Genomic DNA, 19,655 nt, shown 5'->3' with positions numbered 1-19,655 from the left:
CCTACTGCTACCACATCCCACCGCTGCCACCATTGTAAAGTAATCAGCATAACATATCAGTGAAATACGCTGAATGACGTGTTAGTCGTGGTGTGTGGAGAGGAGCTGGTCTCACAACTACGCCACCTGGAGGCGGTGTTAAAAGGTTTTTCACTGAAATATTTGAACTGGTAAAGGGTCATACATTAGACAAAGGACATTGAAGGACGGTCACCTTTTGGCATAACGGGCTATAGCTAGGGGAGGGTAACATTTTATGCCACAGGCCGGGCTTGATTTCCCCCTGCCCTCCCCCTTTTAATTACTGAAGGCTCCCTAATATCCTGACAGAAACAACTCTCTAACACATATGACAGTTTCTCCTTTCAATGTATGTATGTATGTATGTATGTATGTATGTATGTATGTATGTATGTATGTATGCATGCATGTATGTATGTATGTATGTATGTATGTATGTATGTATGTATGTATGTATGTATGTATGTATGTATGTATGTATGTATGTATGTATGTGTCTGTCTGTTTGCCTACCTGTTCGTTTTCTGTGTGCGCGTGGAGTCTGTCTGTCTGTCTGTATGTCTGTCTGTCTGTCTGTCTGTCTGTCTGTCTGTCTGTCTGTCTGTCTCTGTACGGCTGTGTCTTTGTCTCATAAATAATCAAGATAAGTGTAGCTTTACCTTTGTTTGGCTTTTACTGTCGTGAGCATCTGTCCTTCCTATGAATTTCCATCCACTACCATGGATGGATGAAGTAACGTTGATGTGATTGGAATTGGTCAGATACAGACGTCGGTCAGCATCCATCTGTTCACTGCCCAGAGTGGCTTCTCTCTCATAAACATTCTGTGATTCGGGCAAAGTATTGAAAGAGTTGTAATAGTTAACATTATGTTGTATTGATATCTAGAGAAATAATAATGATGGCATCCTACTGCTTAAGTAGAATGTATGGCCTGAAGAGAAGTCGTTCAAAAAGAGCTTCTCAGCACACTCTTAGCGCTCTCAAATAAATTACGCCCCCCCCCCTCGAAATGAACCCAAGAATTTTCGTAGCCTCCCCCTCCACCACCGAACAAATAAGTTGTATGGACAATTTGTACGGTACCCCTCCCCCCCTTCCCCGATGTACAATTGTATGATACACCACTACTATACAATAAAGCCATACTTATTTACATTTATTTCAGAGTCCATAAGACATTCCTTTACAAAGTGGGCTTTATAAGGGGAATCTCACACTGAGCTTTGACCTACACGCCAGCAGAGTCTTTTCCTTCAATCTTAAGCTTGATTGCAGGGAAAGAGCCAGTATCACCTTAATGGCTGATATTGGGAAGGGTCTGAGAGGGATAAATTCAACGGTGGAGAGAGAGAGAGAGAGAGAGAGAGAGAGAGAGAGAGAGAGAGAGAGAGAGAGAGAGAGAGAGAGAGAGAGAGAGAGAGAGAGAGAGAGAGAGAGAGAGAGAGAGAGAGAGAGAGAGAGAGAGAGAGAGGGAGAGAGAGAGAGAGAGAGAGAGAGAGAGACAGACAGACAGACAGACAGACAGAGAAAGACAGACAGACACAGAGAGAGAGACAGATAGAGACAGAGACATAGAGGCAGCGAGAGCGACAGAGAGACAGAGACAGAGACGGACAGAGAGATAAAGAGACAGGTAGAGACAAAGAGACAGACAGACAGACAGACAGACAGACAGACAGACAGACAGACAGACAAACACAGCCAGACACAGAGACTGACAAAGTCAGTGACAGTTAGACAAAGGCAAATGTTAGAGACCGACAGATAGATAGATAGATAGATAGATGGATGGATGGATGGATGGATGGATGGATGGATGGACGGACGGACGGACGGACGGACGGACGGACGGACGGACGGACAGACAGACAGACAGACAGACAGACAGACAGACAGACAGACAGACAGACAGACAGACAGACAGACAGACAGACAGACAGACAGACAGACAAATATATAGATCAATAGATCGAGAGATTAATAGATACTTAAGCAGACACAAATAAATCGTTATGGCTATCACCTTCCTCATGAGGTAAATTAAGTGTACACTTCAATTAAGGCCATTTATACCTCGTGGTTTTTCTGTGCCCCCCATTTTCTCTCAAATCTCCCTACTGTGACTTTTGCTCATTCTTTAAGTGAAGGTTATTTTGTACAGATGTTGCGATCACAATTCTCTTGGTAGCATAGAATATAAGTAAAACCAAACACTTTACCTTCTATAATATTAAAGTCTGAGTGTTCACATTAATATTTGTCCTTCTTGATATCTTTCATTTATGTTAGCAAACTTTTAAAAATGATATCTCTTTGACAGAATATCACCTACCTGCTTGGTTGCTTCATCGTCTTTCCATATTCTAGTGCGTAGCTGAATTCCACCGGGTTTTTCTTGTGTAAATAATCCAGTTCTGTATTTGGGTTTCAAGTCCACTTGACGCATTTTTTCAGCAATACTACACTGACCACTTTTTTCCGAATCACACTTGGATTGTTTAGAGTCTTTTTGGCCACATGAAGTTTTCGCACTGCACGGGTTAAAATCAGCCGTACTGGTGGAGGGGCATTTTCGCTGTCACGTGCACCTTCGGACTGCTTCTCATAGCTGTCCGGAACAGATACGATAGTGTATGTGCCAGGTTCGACCAGAAACATGACGAGGAAGCTTCCGTGGATATCAATTGCAACTTCACTGTGACTCTTTCCTCTTTCAAGATAACTGCTGCCGTCATTTTTCCGTACATCAAATTTCTGGTTTGCTTTGAACGATGATTTGATTGCTACCATAGCCGGAACAGACAACTTTTGATTTTCATGACTAAATTCTACGTTGATAGACATGAGTGATTCCTTATTTTGTGGATGATGAGCTTCAAAACTGACTGGAACGGCAAACAGGAAAACATCGACACTTCGCTTCAGAACGTTGCTTGGTATATACATATACACGTCATCTCCAATACTTAACCAACCTCCAGTGGGTCCAATTTCTCTACCAGCGAAAAACGGCGCAGAAACTGTATATTCTCGAATCGCTACGCCCATTTCTATTTTCAACTTTTTGTATTCACGCTGACAATTTTTTATGTATACATCATTAACTTTGATCGCATGAATTTTGATCTGGTCATTTTCATCATCTCCGCCAACAGGTTCGCCGACGGACGAAGAACTTTCATTGGTCTGATGATGGGTCCTTGGCTCTGCAAGGATTTGTTGATCTCCGGTAGCAAATGCTAATGTTGCATCCTCTGTACAGTGGCCTTCTGAATCATGAGACAAACCATTTTGAAAAATGCCGTTAGAATCCTCACCAAGATCTTCACTCAACCTTGTTGACGTCTGGTTACTGATGATACCATTCTGTATAGGTTTTTTGTATTTGTCACCCCGTTTTCCGCTTGTGTAGGACATATTTGAACTCTAGAAACAAGCCGTGAATCAAATTATACGTATTCACGCAGGTGGCCCTGTAATGTAGATACCAAATAACATAGCTTTATGTTTTATATAGAAATTGTTCTCCAATTGTCAAACGAGTTGTTATAGTTGTGAAATTATTAAACAAACTACTTTCAATCACTTTTCGTCCAGGAAATCAGGTGTCAGAAACAGCCACAATTTTCATTTTTTTCCCAAATAACAAACAAAGGTACATAAATATAAGCTTACTAAATGATAAACTAACCCGAGAATGATTAAATCCTAGCAACTCAAACAACTTTTCTGTGATTTTATTACATTAAAGCTAAACCGAAACCGAAACGTAGGCTTACTGAGGAAACAGTTTACAACAGAAAATTAGCTGAATTGCCTGTTTATATGTCATTGCTAGTATTGTATACACTGACTTGATGTCCGTGTTTAAACAGTACAATGCGAGGTTCGGACCGTTACATTGTTTGTCAACAAAATCATAAATCTGTGGGATGATTCTTATATAGTTTGATCACTATCTATTCTTTAAAAAAATACAAGAACACACAAAGTTGACATTTAGGACAACAATTATGACAAAATAGTCCCAGTTACCGTCCGTGACAGGTATTGTAAAGATAATGTGGTTATATCTTAGAACTTTGACAACATATTCTCTTTCACTCTTACGTATACTATCAACATTATACTATTGTATCATCGTAGATCTATTGCGCTTGCGCAAAAATATCGGTAATTCCCCGTTCAATATATACGTATACGTCATTAATATACCCCCTACCGGTTCACGCTTACACATTGCATGTAAAATGTACTTAACAATTATGGTTATTAATGTATTACCTTTTATATGCCAAAGCCTACTGATCATAAAAACATCATTGCTCAAAAAAGCGATCGACAAACAATGCGCAGACCAATAAAGGTATCTTTACGTTGTATGTATACGATATATCGCGCGACACGGGTGCTTTCGTTGCCTAGACTTAGAGTTCAAAATGTCTGCCTATGCATGTTCTATCCACTGTAGTAGTATTCATGAAATACCCATGTGTGCAGGTCCCAGCGTTACCTTCCCCAAAGACAGAGTCGAGATAGGGTTTCAATAAACATACCTAGCTACGAATAAGTGAGACCGAAGAATAGATAAGTTATTGGTTTCATTGTTATGCTAGTATAGGAAACCAAAATTACCTTTATACTGTAGAAATGAAGCTCACCTTGTAAAACGCAACTGTGTGTGCAACTGTCTGCTGGAAAGACGAAAATGCACATCTTTTCAGAAACGCTATGTTGTTTTAACGACAAGAACTCATACCATATTCTTATGTGGGTTTAAAAATAGAGGTGAATAATGTACCGAAAGTATTACACTACTAGATAGGAATGCGGTACTTTCCCCCAAATTTCCCCAACATTTGCATATCGAATTATACCGTGACCTGGCGGCACAATACCGTCAGGCAAAATGTCAATAGGATAGGTTGGGTCACAGTGATGTATTATGATCGATGGGCCATTTTACTTTTGGAGAGGGGTTATTTTATCCAAACAGCTATTTCAATTTTCGTTTTATATCCCATGTTGAAAAGGCCAGGGCAAGTATTGTTCACATGCATTGTTACTCCCTCGTAACCCCATGTATGTCACAATTTACATGTATTTTAGTGGAATTTTTTAGTTAGTAAAGTGACTTTAATAGGTACATGTTAGACGACATAGATACACACTTCTCTACCTAAACCAACTGTGTAATTACAAAGCGTACATATGACATTAACATTCCCCTTTGCGAATATGGAACAAAAGTCTTTTTGGGATTCCCCTTATCTAGGTGGCAGCTACCAAGTGACCGTTGAATGGAATGATATTTAACATAAATTACCATACAGCTTGTTTACCTGACTGTCCAGACTTCGTTTGCTATACTAAAATACACTTTTCGTGAGGCGCGTGTTTACATGTATATCGTATCAAACCAGTCTGGATAGAACTCGAAATGATTCAGCCGTATCATCGATATTTGACATTGACGTTGACGTTCATTCTTCTAATGGATTATTGCATCCATGGTAAGGTTCCATCTTTCGATTATGTTGTATATGTAACATCGTCTATATAGCATTCAACCCATATGAAATTTGGCACTAAAAATATTGATCATTTTGTCAGGTTTAATTCCTCTTTCTTGTTTCTCGGTCGGCAATCTCTGAAATCTTTACAGCTTGCGTATATTTCTTTAATGTCGTATGAATTACATGTCGTGAGTTTACGATGATTCAATTTTGCATCTTTCGAACGTTATTTTTTTTCACTTTCGATCGGGGTAGAGCATGATGAAATGGAGAAATTTTTGTTTGCTCAAAAATATATCTGGAATGTATTGCGGTCACAACCTAGTAAGTTGTTGTCTTCCGCGATCACGATATGTTCGCGTGATACTGGTTATGTCATGAACTAGAAGGGGATTCCCCTTGCTCTCATTACATATTCATTAAAGTTTAGTCACGTGACTGAATACGCTATTTCACTTAGATAATGCGATGAATAGGTCCCTATTAAACTGATTCTTTTTGTAGCCATATTTGTCATCATCGTGTACGTAATTGTCGATCTGCATTTTACGAAAGAAACTAAATAAAATAAATATTTGGCATCGTAATACGTCTCCCCAATAAATGAGACAATTTACTTTATGGTTATTTTTTTTTTAAATCAAATATCAGTGAATTTTATCATCGTGAGATATCAAACCTAGTTCATCATGTTCAGTTTCAGTATACTACCGGAACCATGATAGCAGCACAAATCGTCAAACGTTTTGTCAGCTGTTGTGAACTGTAATGTCGACGTTTACGCGGTCTAGGGTAAAACTAACACACACTGTGCAAACTAGATACCGTCACAACATCTTAGCGAATACTCAAATCAGATCAAATCAAATCAAATCAAAGCAAAATTTCTATTATCAAAATCAAAGATGAAGAAGAAACCATAATTGTATACTGTCAAATTCCTAATAAAAACAGTCTCATTGTTTTGTTTTGTTTTGTTTTGTTTTGTTTTGTTTTGTTTTGTTTTGTTTTGTTTTGTTTTGTTTTGAAACAGAAGTGAAACTTCAATGCCGACAACCTGAAATATTAATTGTCGCAAAGTAGAGCTGGTATTTCTTCCACGACACTGCCTCTTGGACGGTGCCGTAAAAGAGGCTGTGATTTTAATACGACGACGGAAATATTCGACGAGTCTTGAATTGATTGAACCAAACTTTCAAAGTTTTTCAAGTTGTTTTTAGAAAATTCTTGTTTCGCTTGCCAACACACTACTAGGTGGAGATGTATAGCAAAATCTGAATGAAATTCAAAATGATACCCTAAATCAACACCCTTTTTCAATACTCCTCAGTACGCAGTTCAAGTTGGTTGTTCATTTTTTTCGGGTCTACCTGCATACATGTACTCTTATAACTACGGGACACAGAGTGACAAAGTTTGACCTTATTTCAGTCAAAACATGGTTAGGCATTACCTTAAAAAAATGTTTCTATTTTTAATATTGATATTAAAGAACAGTTCAATTATCTTACGTCGTATGTATTTGATTGGGAAAATGCGACATGAGGTGGAAAAACCTCCCAACATAGTAATACTCATTATGATATATCATAATGCAATTGTAGCTGTAAACACACACACACGCGCGCGCGCGCACGCACACACACACACATCTTAAAAAGTCTCGCATTGCTGTCACATGTTGGCGCCCTTCATATTTCAGCATATATTGCATACTATACTAGAAGTGATCCTGAAGAAAAATTGCCTAGACCACTGCTAGTTATTTGATTTGTGTGTGTGGCAGTGTGTGTGTATGTGAATGAATGAATGAATGAATGAATGAATGAATGAATGAATGAATGAATGGAATGTATGTATGTATGTATGTATGTATGTATGTATGTATGTATGTATGTATGTATGTATGTATGTATGTATGTATGTGTGTGTATATGTATGTATGTATGTATGTATGTATGTATGTATGTATGTATGTATGTATGTATGTATGTATGTGTGTGTATATGTATGTATGTATGTATGTATGTATGTATGTATGTATGTATGTACTATGTGTGGCGGGTGACAGTATGCTTTTGTCTTGTTTTAATTCCCGGGGTGTCAAGCCATTTTCGATGTATTTTCCTGTTTCACAGAGGCATTTAGAGTTGGCATGCAAAACTTGGTTAGAGTAGCTAGGTAATCGGAATCAGACGATTTTTTGTTTTATACAGATAAATTCCAATTTGATATTGTCTATAAATTCATACTTAATATTTTATTTGTAACAATTTCTTTATGTGATGTATAGACCCCGCTCATGCAATAATAATGTCGATGTCTTCAATTGAGATGATACCGCTGAGTGGCAACCACACTGCATCCCCTCTGACGATGAATACCGAACTTCAGTCGATTATTATATGTGCACTTTGTAGACCGTCGAACTCTCTGGATGGTGGGAACTGTTATAACCCAGAAAAAGAAATGTGTTGTGATGGTATAATTTATGACATACAACTTATCCCTAATGCCAAATGCTGTAAGTATAGATCGATCACTCACTCACTCACTCACTCACCCACCCACCCACCCACCCACCCACCCACCCACTCATTCATTTATCCATCATTTATTTGGAATGAATCTTTATAAAGAATTTAATATTGAAAGTCTAATATTCAAGTTCTATCTTTATGATTCGGATCAATTTAGCGAATAAATACCTGCACATCATCATATTCTTAATTTACCGTCCCAATATATATATATATATATATATATATATATATATATATATATATATATATATATATATATATATATATATATATATATATATATATGTATGTATATATATATGTATATATATATATGTATATATACATATATATATATATATATATATATATATATACATTTGTGTATATATATATATATATATATATATATATATATATATATATATATATATGTGTGTGTGTGTGTGTGTGTGTGTGTGTGTGTGTGTGTGGCTCATAACGTTTTATCCGGGGGGCACACTTTATAACTATAACTTCTCATTATTGGTCAAAGGTGGTGATAGGGCGTACAATCCAATTGACGAGTCCTGTTGTGTTGACCGAAATCTTCACGGACGTCGGGCCGGACGCGTACAATCTTACTTGTACAACCCAGCGTCTGAGGTCTGTTGTATTGACACCAAGGGAAACGTTACCATTCACTACGTTGAGACAACAGACGGGAAAGATTTCCAATGCTGTGATGGAGTTGTGTATGATACAGAGGATAGTCTTTGTTGTGACAAGGTACATCATTTATGAATCACACTCTTCGAATGCTTTATAGGAATAATTATTGATTATCATACCAAACATGTGATTCCAAGAAATCTCTCATGTGATTGGTACCAGTCTAGCTGTCACCCTTACAACTAACGCTTTCACCCCTCCCCCATTTCACCCACTCAGCCAATTTGAAGCATTGTTTTTGAATAAACTCACATCTAAGTACTAGTTTTCGTGTATTCAAGTAAAATGGTTTCGGAGGAATTATTTTATTTAGTATTGTTATAGTTGGTATTAGTAAATGCTTTCAAGCTTTTTTGAATGATGTGGATGGGATGCAAGCGGTGAACCAGTGTTGCTTTTATCGGTATATGTTTTGCTATTTCCCTTTTTAGCTGGTACATAAAGTGACAAAGTCAAATCAGTGTTGTGGAAGACACGCCATCGACGTGAAATCTCATATCTGCTGTGATGGCCGAGTGTATCGACTCAGAAATGGAGGGACAGACTGCTGTGGGAATAGGGTTTTCAATCCAATGATTCAACGTTGCTGTGGCGGTGTGTTGTATCCACTTAAAGGTAAACATTTGATCAAAACTTCATTCATGGAGAGGTTTGAAATCCATGTAGCCCCATCCGGTATCCCAGATTGTTTTCCAAACAGCAATTAATTGAACGTATGTTTTGAAACAACACCTGTGCCCATTCGTAAGGTACACTGTGACGGGGCGCCCTCACACATCAACAGACAAGACGTATACCATCCACTTTGACCTTTGAGGTATGACATTATGATATCGATCAGTATCACTATTACATAATGAAGCAAATCAAATTATTCATCTGAACATTTCTACTTTTTCAGGTCAGGAAATAAATGCCGATCCTTGCTCGGATGCATTTCGCACGGACGAACATGTTTTATCTTGTGGTAATATCACATTCAATTCATCCTATGAAATCTGTTGTGCAGGGTATAGTTACAATGCAGATACCCACATTTGTTGCAACCACACCGTCATCGAAGTATCGGGAGTGGAAGGAAGCAATGGATTAAGCAGTCGATGTTGTGGTACTGAGAGCATACAAGTGTACAACCCTGAGACACAGATGTGTTGTTTTGATAGAGTTCATCGTCGAAGTGAAGCTGGTGAGATATACATTTAATGAATAATTCAACAATGTAGGAAATGAAGTGAATGAGATTTGTCATCTCTTAGTTAAGTACCCTTTCAAGATCTATTTCACGCCATAAATGTTATAATGCTCCTCAACTTCCTTGCCATTTGGCTTTAGCCAGCCTACATGTTTGACGTTGTTCTATATATAGTTACTGTATTCTTTGATTTTACAGAGAGTGGAATAGTGTCTTGGATTGTGGTGTTCGATTGATTACAACTGCCGACATCGAAGCATTGACGAATGGGACCTGTTACAAACAGGGAAAATAAACAATTGAATTGGAGTAAGAACACTTGGCACAACATGTTGGAACAGCAGAGACAAGTATTATATTCCATCATTTGACAATAACGTTTGGTGTATATGGCCTCTCTACATAATAGTTCACAGTCATTTACAAACAAATTCCCAGTACTCCCCTGCTATTTCATGTACACTTAAATAGGCCATAACACTGTTTTTATCAAACCATCAAATGTAATACAAGTCACTGCTGTTCCAACATTATGTGCCAAGTGTTATTAACCCAGTTCATGTTTACTTTCCCCATTTGTAACAAATGCCCTTCGCCAATGCTTCTATGTCGGCAGTTGTATTTGTTACCATTATTACCCCATTCATCTGTAGGTTGTTCAGCACTATTGAAGGCTATCAAGAATTGGTACGTATCCCAGGAAGGAAAAGACCGGGAAGGATGCGGAACAACTCCAGTCAATGCATGTCGATCAATAGACTATGCAATGGCGTTTTTGGAATGGGGAGATAGCCTATTTATCGATGGACGAGGTAGTGAAGATGAACCATATGAAATCACGTGTACAACTGATAAGTACAGCAATGGAATGGTCGGACTCTTATTCAATATTTCAGTTTCAATTATAGGGTACAATTCACAAGTATACCTTGTTGGGAGTGCAGACAACTGCAAACTTCTAACATTCAATGGAGCTGGAATGACTAAACTAAAGGAACCGATGCTCGTGACATTAAAGTCCTTGACAATTGCACATACCACGGCTGCAATGTCAGAAGGTGTTATTACAGTATGTAATGCTGCTCTATCAGTACTCAGCTGCATTTTTATGAACAATAAAAACGGCTATTCATTGATTTTTAATCTGGATGACAAAATTGATGATGTGGAGTATCGACTATTGGTCAATGATAGTATATTTGTTAACAATAGCGGTGCAGTCATGATCGGAATGCCCCTCACAAACGAGGTTGGAGGATGTGTCGATATAACTCTAAAAGACTGTCGGTTTCAGCTGAATTCACCTAATGGAGCACTTGTGATACAAGACATTGGAACAATTGACTTATTTTGTCATGCTGACAATGTTACCTTTAAAGAAAATCAACGTGCATCTGGAGGCGCTGTGAACATAAAATCTATTGGAAGTGATGGCTACATTGGAACGACAGAAGTCTCTTTAATAGGAATGGAAGACAGAAAATGTTTGTATGCTGACGATGGGTATCCCCCTTCAAATGACATAGTTTCAAAAAATGACCTTTCCAACACCAGTATAGTAGGAGCACCAGTATACAGAGACTTTGCAAATTTTTCTTCAATTATCCTCTCCTTCTCGTTCATTAGTGTACAATTCATTGCCAACTCAGCAAAGGGAATGGGTGGAGGATTGTATGCTAACTTACCACAATCAACTGTCCTCACATTTGCCGATGTACTTTTTGAAGACAATTTGGCAACGGATCAAACAGGCAGAGGTGGTGCTACGTTTATCAATGGTGGATATGTTAGACTCCTCTCTAGTCGAATCATCAACAACATCGCCCCATTCCTAGCTGGATCCTGGTACAATGATTATTCAACATACTATTTTGAGATCAAGGATACTGTTTTCAGGAATAAGTTTTCATCAGTTTCAACACGCACTGGGGAACTTCTTTTTTCTGACAGCCAAGGGCCGGTAGTTATTTCCAATTCAACATTCGAAGTGGACACAACAGCCTTCCAGGACATTACAGTATTATTTCATGAAGCAGAGGGCAACTTTACACTTGACCTTAGCTCGTCTGTTTCATGTTCAATAGGTTATAATCTAACGATAGTTGACACGTTTTACTTAGGGACACATAACGTATCATTCATATGCAAACCATGCCCAGCGAAAACATACAGCTTTGAGAAGGCTTACAGCCATGGAACGGAAAATGTTCAAGGAGTGAATTGTTTACCTTGTCCAGTTATGGGCAATTGTGATCATACTAATGTGGTGCCTAGACCAAACAATTGGGGTTTTAGAGTTGACGGGACACCAGTCAAAGTAGGTTTTGCATCCTGTCCAAGCGGGCGTTGCTGTACTAGCCAAGATCAAGACCATTGTTTACATTTTGATTCCTGTCCACACAACCGTTCAGGCACACTCTGTTCAGAATGCAGACCAGGTCATGTCAGTGTCCTTGGCTCCACTCTTTGTATAGAACAAGAAAACTGCCCAGATTACTCCGAAGCTATCATGATAACATTTTTAATTTCGTTCACTACACTATTCTTGATATTCCTCCTTTTCAAAGTGATATTGTCGAAGAAAGTTTTCCATGGATTAAGTAGATTTTCTCTTCGACAACAGCCGTCAGGTAAATGTGTGCCTCTTGAGAATGTTGTTAAAAACTCGCCAACACAATATGAAGTAGACGACTCTGTGAAGATAGAACACATGTCTAAAGAATCAAAGTCAAGGCAACCGACTACTGGTCTGTCCTGGGAGAAGTCCGATGATTATGTAAAGATAATATTTTTCTTTTATCAGGCAGCAGATTTGGTCATTTTTGACAGAAGTTCTGATCCCTCTTCCTATCGTGAAGGCCTTGAAAACTTTGTAGTCAAGCTGTTTAATTTCCAAGTCGTACCACCTTTCACAGTGACTTGCATCAGAGATACAGAAGACATATGGCCTCTAACAAGTAGTACAGTGTTCACAAATGGTAGATTCTTTATCAATCTATGGATACTGTTGATTTTCCCGTATTTTGCATCAAGGGCCACAGACAAAGCTAGTCAATTATGTTGTAAACGGTCATTCAAAGTTAGTGTGATAACCTTTCATTGTTCAACTTACCTAGCTCGTGCTTCTGTACAACTCTACCTGCTAGGTTATGTGGTTATTGCCAGAGGTGCTTTCATTAGGCTTGATTGCACCCAGATTAACAATCATACGAATCTAACATACTTTGGCAGTGTTTCCTGTGATCAGTGGTGGAGTCATGGGGTTCTATTGTATGCTGTCACTGGAGTGCTACCATTTTGTGTAGTTGTTTTAGTTGGATCTTATTTGTTAGAAAAAAACGTAGTCGGTGTTACCCAGTTTTTGTGTGCATGTATTTTTCCCCTTCCGTTTGTTCTAATATCATGGCCTATTTTGGTGATGAGGCTGGTTTACAAGAAACGAAAGCATATTAAGAGACCTCGGTTCATGGAGGCAGAAACCGGAGGTAAAGACTACAGTTTCATAGCCCTCGAAGTTCTTCAAGGTCCTTTCAAGACAGACAAGCGCAGATATTGGGAGGTAATCTTAATTGGGAGTCGTCTTGCAATGGTTCTATGTCATTTTGGCATCGCTGATATTCTTTTCCGTTCGCTGCTGCTAGTCTTGGTGTGTGCAATTATCGCTGTAATACATACAGTAGCCCAACCTTTCACCAGCACGACTGCTAATCGTACCAAGATGATGTCATTGATATTATTGGTCTTAATTGCAGGCCTCAATGCCTTAGATGTTCTATCTCATTCATATGTGACGTCATTTGCTGAACCGGAGGGTACCTTAGAATGGATTCTTGAATGGGTAGAGTTTGTGTTCATTATGTTACCTATAACAGTGCTTTTTGCATGTGTCATTTTTTCACTTTTCCTAACTTGCTGGTCTTGTAAGAAAAATACTAAACATGGAAAGGTTATATCATCACAAAACGAGAGGGAGCGACTCCTTGAAGACGAGTTACAAGATACTCCTGAATCTCCACATTCAGCGAAGAAAATCCGATTCCATCAAAGCACTACTAATGATGGCTCTGAAAAGGGACCAAGTCTGTCACCTCGAAAGACCTCACCCTCTGTGTTAATTGACAGTGGATATCAGTCTGAGTCGACAGCTGGGCCAATTCATTGCCAGGAAGATGCAGGACAGGCGAATCCGACCGTTTGTGTACTAGACACAGATGATTATCCTCACAACAGTGTGGACTTCTGTGACGCCCCCGTTCTTCTTGAAAATGCATTACATGTGGAAGAAGCGTGCACAGGAGCCGCCAACAACATTGATGTATTAGTAGATGTTCACGATCAAAGTAAACGTAATCATGGGAAATTTTGTAGTGAAGTGAACTCTCCAAATGATTGCTTTGCAGTTTACAACTGGAGGGACGACCAAGCATATATCATTGCATGCTTGGATCAGTTTCATGATATTCTTGGTGGTTTACCAGACCCATCTTTGCTCTCGTCCACCAATTTCACAACCAACATATTCGCTGCTGGTGAATTCAATAATGAGGGTGGTCATCTGACCATTGAGCAAGCTGGGGTCAATCTTTTCATTCCACCTGGAGCCCTGTCAGAATCCGATGGCCCCAAGAGATTATTCATCTGTGTTTCACCTGTTGATCGTGAATATCCAAGATTAAATGCAAACCAAACAGCTTTAACTCCTGTCATAAGATGTGGCCCCCATGGTCTTAAGTTTCAGAAACACGTGCTTCTGTCTATCAAACATTGTTTGGAACCATCTGAGGTCAGTGAGAAGCTGAAGCTCTTGGCGAGTGATGCTGATATGAGTCAACCAATGAAATGGTACAATGCCAGTGACACCGGCAAAGTTCTGTGTATCTGCCAAGGTAACGATACCATTTCTTTCAGCAATGTACTGAGCACCTTCACCGTAGTGTGCAACGTCACAAGTATGAAGTTCCGAGTGGGTGGTTTTATTACGCATGTCAGTCAAAGGTCAAGTAAGCTGAGGATCAGACTATGGAGAGCAACGGCAGCAGATACAGAGGTATTCCTTTGCAATTGCTTGCTTCACATTTGATGTTGTACGGGGAGGGAAAACTCTTATATCTCCCTTTGCAAATGTTGGTAGAAGCTGTATGACTAATCACCATCTGGGGATTACAAACTACGTTAGCTTTAATTTGAAATGGCTATTCCATACCCGTGACTTGTTTGATTATGAAACTACACAGTGATTCAATATCGATAATCTATGGAGAAAACTTTCACTATGTGAGCCTCTAGTGGGAAAAGCCAAATTATTTCGATCAAACTGGTAGAAATTTGTAGTTCAATTGCATGAATTTATTTTGCAATTAATATAGAAGTCAAAAGGGATTTGTCTCACCAGTCAATAGGGAACTTGCAAACCCGCCATGTTGAATGTTGCATCATGGGAAATGTGATAATAAATACTAATTGCAAACAATAATGTTACGTTGTTTTTAACCACAAATGATCAATTCATAGTCACCCTGACCATTGTGGAAGGTTTATTTTATCGATAGCTCCTGATTAGGTATTAAGATAACCACAGATAATCCCATAGTCCTTTGCGTCTGAGAATGTTCAGTCTGGATTGCAAGTTCCCTATTATGAAATGCATTAATGCCATCTTTGCTGTAATGAATAACTTACCATCGGTGTTTTTGTCCTGTTATAGCTTGTGAATGTAAAGGAATCATCTTTGCATGGCAAGAAAGTCGGTAGTGACAGCGAATGTGTTCTATCCAAAAATGGAAAGGGTCTGCACATAAAGCTAAATAAACTGTGCAAGAACTGGAAGTTGTTGGATGATTCGCTCAAGGTAAGCAATTCCTTCTTTAAATTTAAAACTGTAAGCAGACACTAAAAGGTATGTACAGCCATCGGTGTCCCATGGGACAGCCATAGTGCTACATGTAAATCAGAAAATATTCTGACCTGCCTTGAACGACGTCTAGTTCAACAGATCTAGAGCCACGGGGCAAAGAGTGCGTCGTTGTTTTGTGCAAAAATCCCATATATATATATATATATATATATATATATATATATATATATATATATATATATATATATATATATATACCCCTGATGAGTGAGGACTACGCACCTCACGAAACAGTTCTGTAGGGTCTATAGCATATAATTTGGTTCAAATTTTCAAAACCTGTATATATATATATATATATATATATATATATATATATATATATATATATATATATATATATATATATATATATATATATATATATATATATATATATATATATATATATATATATATATATACAGGTTTTGAAAATTTGAACCAAAAAAAGTTTGGAAATCTTTGCTGTCCTTTTTAAAGTGAACAGATTGAAACTGCGATTCAGTTTAATTCTTGTTTTTTGCTCACGTAATTCAATGGATATTGTTAATTGAAACACTGCAGAAACTTACATTGAATGTTACAACTCTTTGTGTGTCCAGTCTTGCAAACTCAATGCTACATCTGTCATTATTTGTTGCAGGTTATCTCAAGTGAACTCATATGGCAGCAGTCACACAGCACTGGTCCATCAGTTGTCATCACTTATCTTGTCGAATCACGAAATGTCGATCAACGTGCTGCCCCTTTGAGCGCAAACATAACAGTTACTGACGACACAGAAACTTCTGAAATAACGCGTTTTGATTTAAGTGAATAGATGATATGAAATGATATCGCTGTGATCTGCATAAACATTACTTGATAAGAACCAATATGTTTTGTTAACTAGGTCATTTATGTACGTCCAGGTGGACGAAATGTCATAATTTTTAAATTTCCATAGTATTACTAATCATTAGATGTGCCTGCCAAGAATTAGACTGCAGTGTGCAATCACCATTACAACATTAATAGTTAAGAAGTACAACACGCACGTTTCTAATTTTGAATACTTCAGATTTCAAAACTATTTGGTGAAAAGGTAATTCCTGTCGACTAGATATTCAATGGGTCCTGTAACAAACGTGTGCACCTTTAGATAATCAAAGACAAACCAAAATCCTAATTGTTTGGATATTGTATTATAACTCCATGTTTGAGCTGATTGTTCACTTTCTTGCAACATTACCAGATGAGTTTATTCACTGTGAACATATATATAGTATTTTATATATAGTATTTATTTACCCAAAAGCACAAATGAACATTACAGATACACATACAAAAATACTATTTCGTGGGTAAATAGGGGAATCGGGATTTAGCTTACAGCTATTCAAGCCTGTCCCCTACCATAGTTATATACAATGTTTGACAGCAAAGTGATATAGCAAAAGGAAATACATAGTACCTCGGAGTTCATAGTACTTATGAAGAACATACGGTAACAATAAATTGTACAGTGGTTTAATTTACTCTTCTAGAAGAAATTGTTTATAAGATCGCTTAAATTTGTTTAGCGTATTGATACATCTTATGTTGACAGGGGTGCTATTCCAGATTTTTGCCCCTGAGAAGGAGAAAGAAAACTGACCTGAGTTTGTTCTGGCATAATATGGATAAATATTTTGATATGAACAGAGTCTTGTATTGTAGTTATGGTGTGAAGGTTCAAAATAATCATACAAAGTGTGTGGTGATAGTTGATGGATCAAGCCATAAATAAAGGAACCTATCAAATATCTATGCATCTAGAATATTCAACTGAGCAAACAAAGGAGATGAGTGATCCGTTGGAGATTTAAACAAAACTGTTCGAACAATCATTTTCTGTGACATTAATATACTATTTAGATGTGATGAATAAGTGTTACCCCAAACCTCAAGGCCATAGTTGATATGGGGGAGTATGAATGTGTTGTACAAGAGTAGTAAAATGTGTAATGGTAATATATGTCTAAGTCTATACAAAATCCCACACTTTATTCTGATTAGCTTGTTTACCTTTTCGATGTGGTCGGACCAAGAGAGATGTTTGTCTAAAGTAATTCCCTCCTTGATGCTTTTGCCTTGTAATGTGATATCACCAATCAAATTTACTTTCTTTTTGCGCCCTCTAAATACGATAAAATTTGATTTTTCACTATTTATCGTCAATTTGTTTGTATTGCACCAACGTTGAACCTCGTGTAATTGACCCGAAACATGATCCAAATTAATTTCCCCAACCTGTGAATAGGTATGAAAGAGATTGGTATCGTCTGAAAACAAACGGAAATCAAAGAAAGAGGACGAGTTTGGAAGATCATTTATATACATTAAAAACAAAGTCGGGCCTAGTACAGAGCCTTGGGGTACTCCAACGACAAAGTGAATAAAACGTTTTTCCGATATATGACCGTTTAGCTGGACAAACTGAGAGCGACCTGACAGGTAGCTTTTGAACCAGTTATGACAAGTGCCCCGGAACCCGTAATGTTCAAGCTTGGCTAATAAGATCGAATGATCGATTGTATCGAACGCTTTACTGAAATCAATAAATACCCCTAGAGTGAAATTCCCTTTATCAATCTCTTTAAGAATGTGATTTACTAAATTAATCAAGGTAAGTTTGGTACTGTGATTCTCTCTGAAACCATATTGATGTCTATACAAAATATTAAATTTGTCCAGATAAGAGATGATTTGTTTATTTATGACTTTTTCAATGATTTTACTGAATAGGGGCAAAATAGATATAGGTCTATAGTTTCCAACAGAGTAATCTTTCTTGAAAATGGGTTTCACTTTGGCGACCTTCAACGCTGATGGGAATGTACCAATTAAAAATGAACAATTTATGACGTGAGCCAAAGGCGGTGCTATTACTTAAGCAGCATCAATGAGGAGTCGTGGAGTTAAATTATCCCACTCACTAGCCTTTTTTCTATCTAAATTAATTAATTAATTAATTAATTAATTAATTAATAACATAACCTTAAAGATGACAAGGTATGCTCAATAATATTATAGAGTTGACGAGCAGACTAAACAAAGGGAGAAAGACAACCACTGGGAAGCCTGAGGGCACTAATTCACTCAAATGAGAAACCTATTGGAGAATCATTGGAGCATGTTGAATCATAGACCAGCCCATATACCCTGGTTGAATTCATCAGTAAGGAGTATACGCAGTTACGTTAATGCATGGTGATTTCATAAGATATATTTGGTGATGCATACATATGAAAACAATCAATATTCTAATTTTAAATCGACCAAATTGTGAAACATATTGCTACTGGTATGAGAAAATTACGCACACAGAATACATGACGAAACCCCACAATAACTAATAGTTAACACACTTTCCTTTCATTTAATTGATCTATGCAGGTGGTTAAACCATTAATGTCATGCGATAATGAGGTTCAAAATGTAGCATTGATAATTATGCTGATGTAATTAAGTTTTAAATGATGCAATAAACATGTAATGTATTTATGGAAAACGTTAAGAAAAAATGCTTTCTGTCATTCTTTGTAATTATGCAAGTATTCATAAATAGTGGTCAAATTATCACATGTATGTACAGAACATAACACATCTTATCCAATATTGTCCACAATTAGAATAGAGCGAAATTTGTGCATGTGTGTACGTACGTGCGTACGTATGTATGTTATGTTATGTTATGTATGTATGTATGTATGTATGTATGTATGAATGTATGTATGTATGTATGTATGTATGTATGTATGTATGTATGTATG

The 19,655-nt window shown here is 37.6% G+C and overlaps 1 protein-coding gene across 1 annotated transcript; it reads left to right on the top strand.

Annotated features, from left to right (window-relative positions):
• The first annotated feature begins 5,431 nt into the window (after positions 1–5,431).
• On the top strand, positions 5,432–17,561 carry LOC144435409 (uncharacterized). The gene is made up of 8 exons (XM_078124005.1): positions 5,432–5,537; positions 7,834–8,064; positions 8,598–8,830; positions 9,205–9,388; positions 9,675–9,959; positions 10,619–15,012; positions 15,670–15,813; positions 16,505–17,561. The coding sequence occupies exons 1-8, from the start codon at positions 5,465–5,467 to the stop codon at positions 16,679–16,681; spliced, it is 5,721 nt and encodes a 1,906-aa protein (XP_077980131.1). The 5' UTR covers positions 5,432–5,464; the 3' UTR covers positions 16,682–17,561.
• Positions 17,562–19,655: the final 2,094 nt, after the last annotated feature.

The sequence above is a fragment of the Glandiceps talaboti genome, chromosome 5 (genome assembly GCF_964340395.1).
Source record: "Glandiceps talaboti chromosome 5, keGlaTala1.1, whole genome shotgun sequence".
In the NCBI taxonomy this organism is placed as follows: domain Eukaryota; kingdom Metazoa; phylum Hemichordata; class Enteropneusta; family Spengelidae; genus Glandiceps; species Glandiceps talaboti.
This window is presented reverse-complemented; position numbering and strand designations above follow the sequence as displayed.

Excerpts from the sequence above, each read along its gene's own strand:
- LOC144435409 (XM_078124005.1), top strand. The coding sequence starts at position 5,465 with ATGATTCAGCCGTATCATCGATATTTGACATTGACGTTGACGTTCATT. Across the intron at positions 8,065-8,597 it reads TATCCCTAATGCCAAATGCT|GTGGTGATAGGGCGTACAAT; the intron begins GTAAGTATAGAT and ends TATTGGTCAAAG. Across the intron at positions 9,960-10,618 it reads TCATCGTCGAAGTGAAGCTG|GTTGTTCAGCACTATTGAAG; the intron begins GTGAGATATACA and ends ATTCATCTGTAG.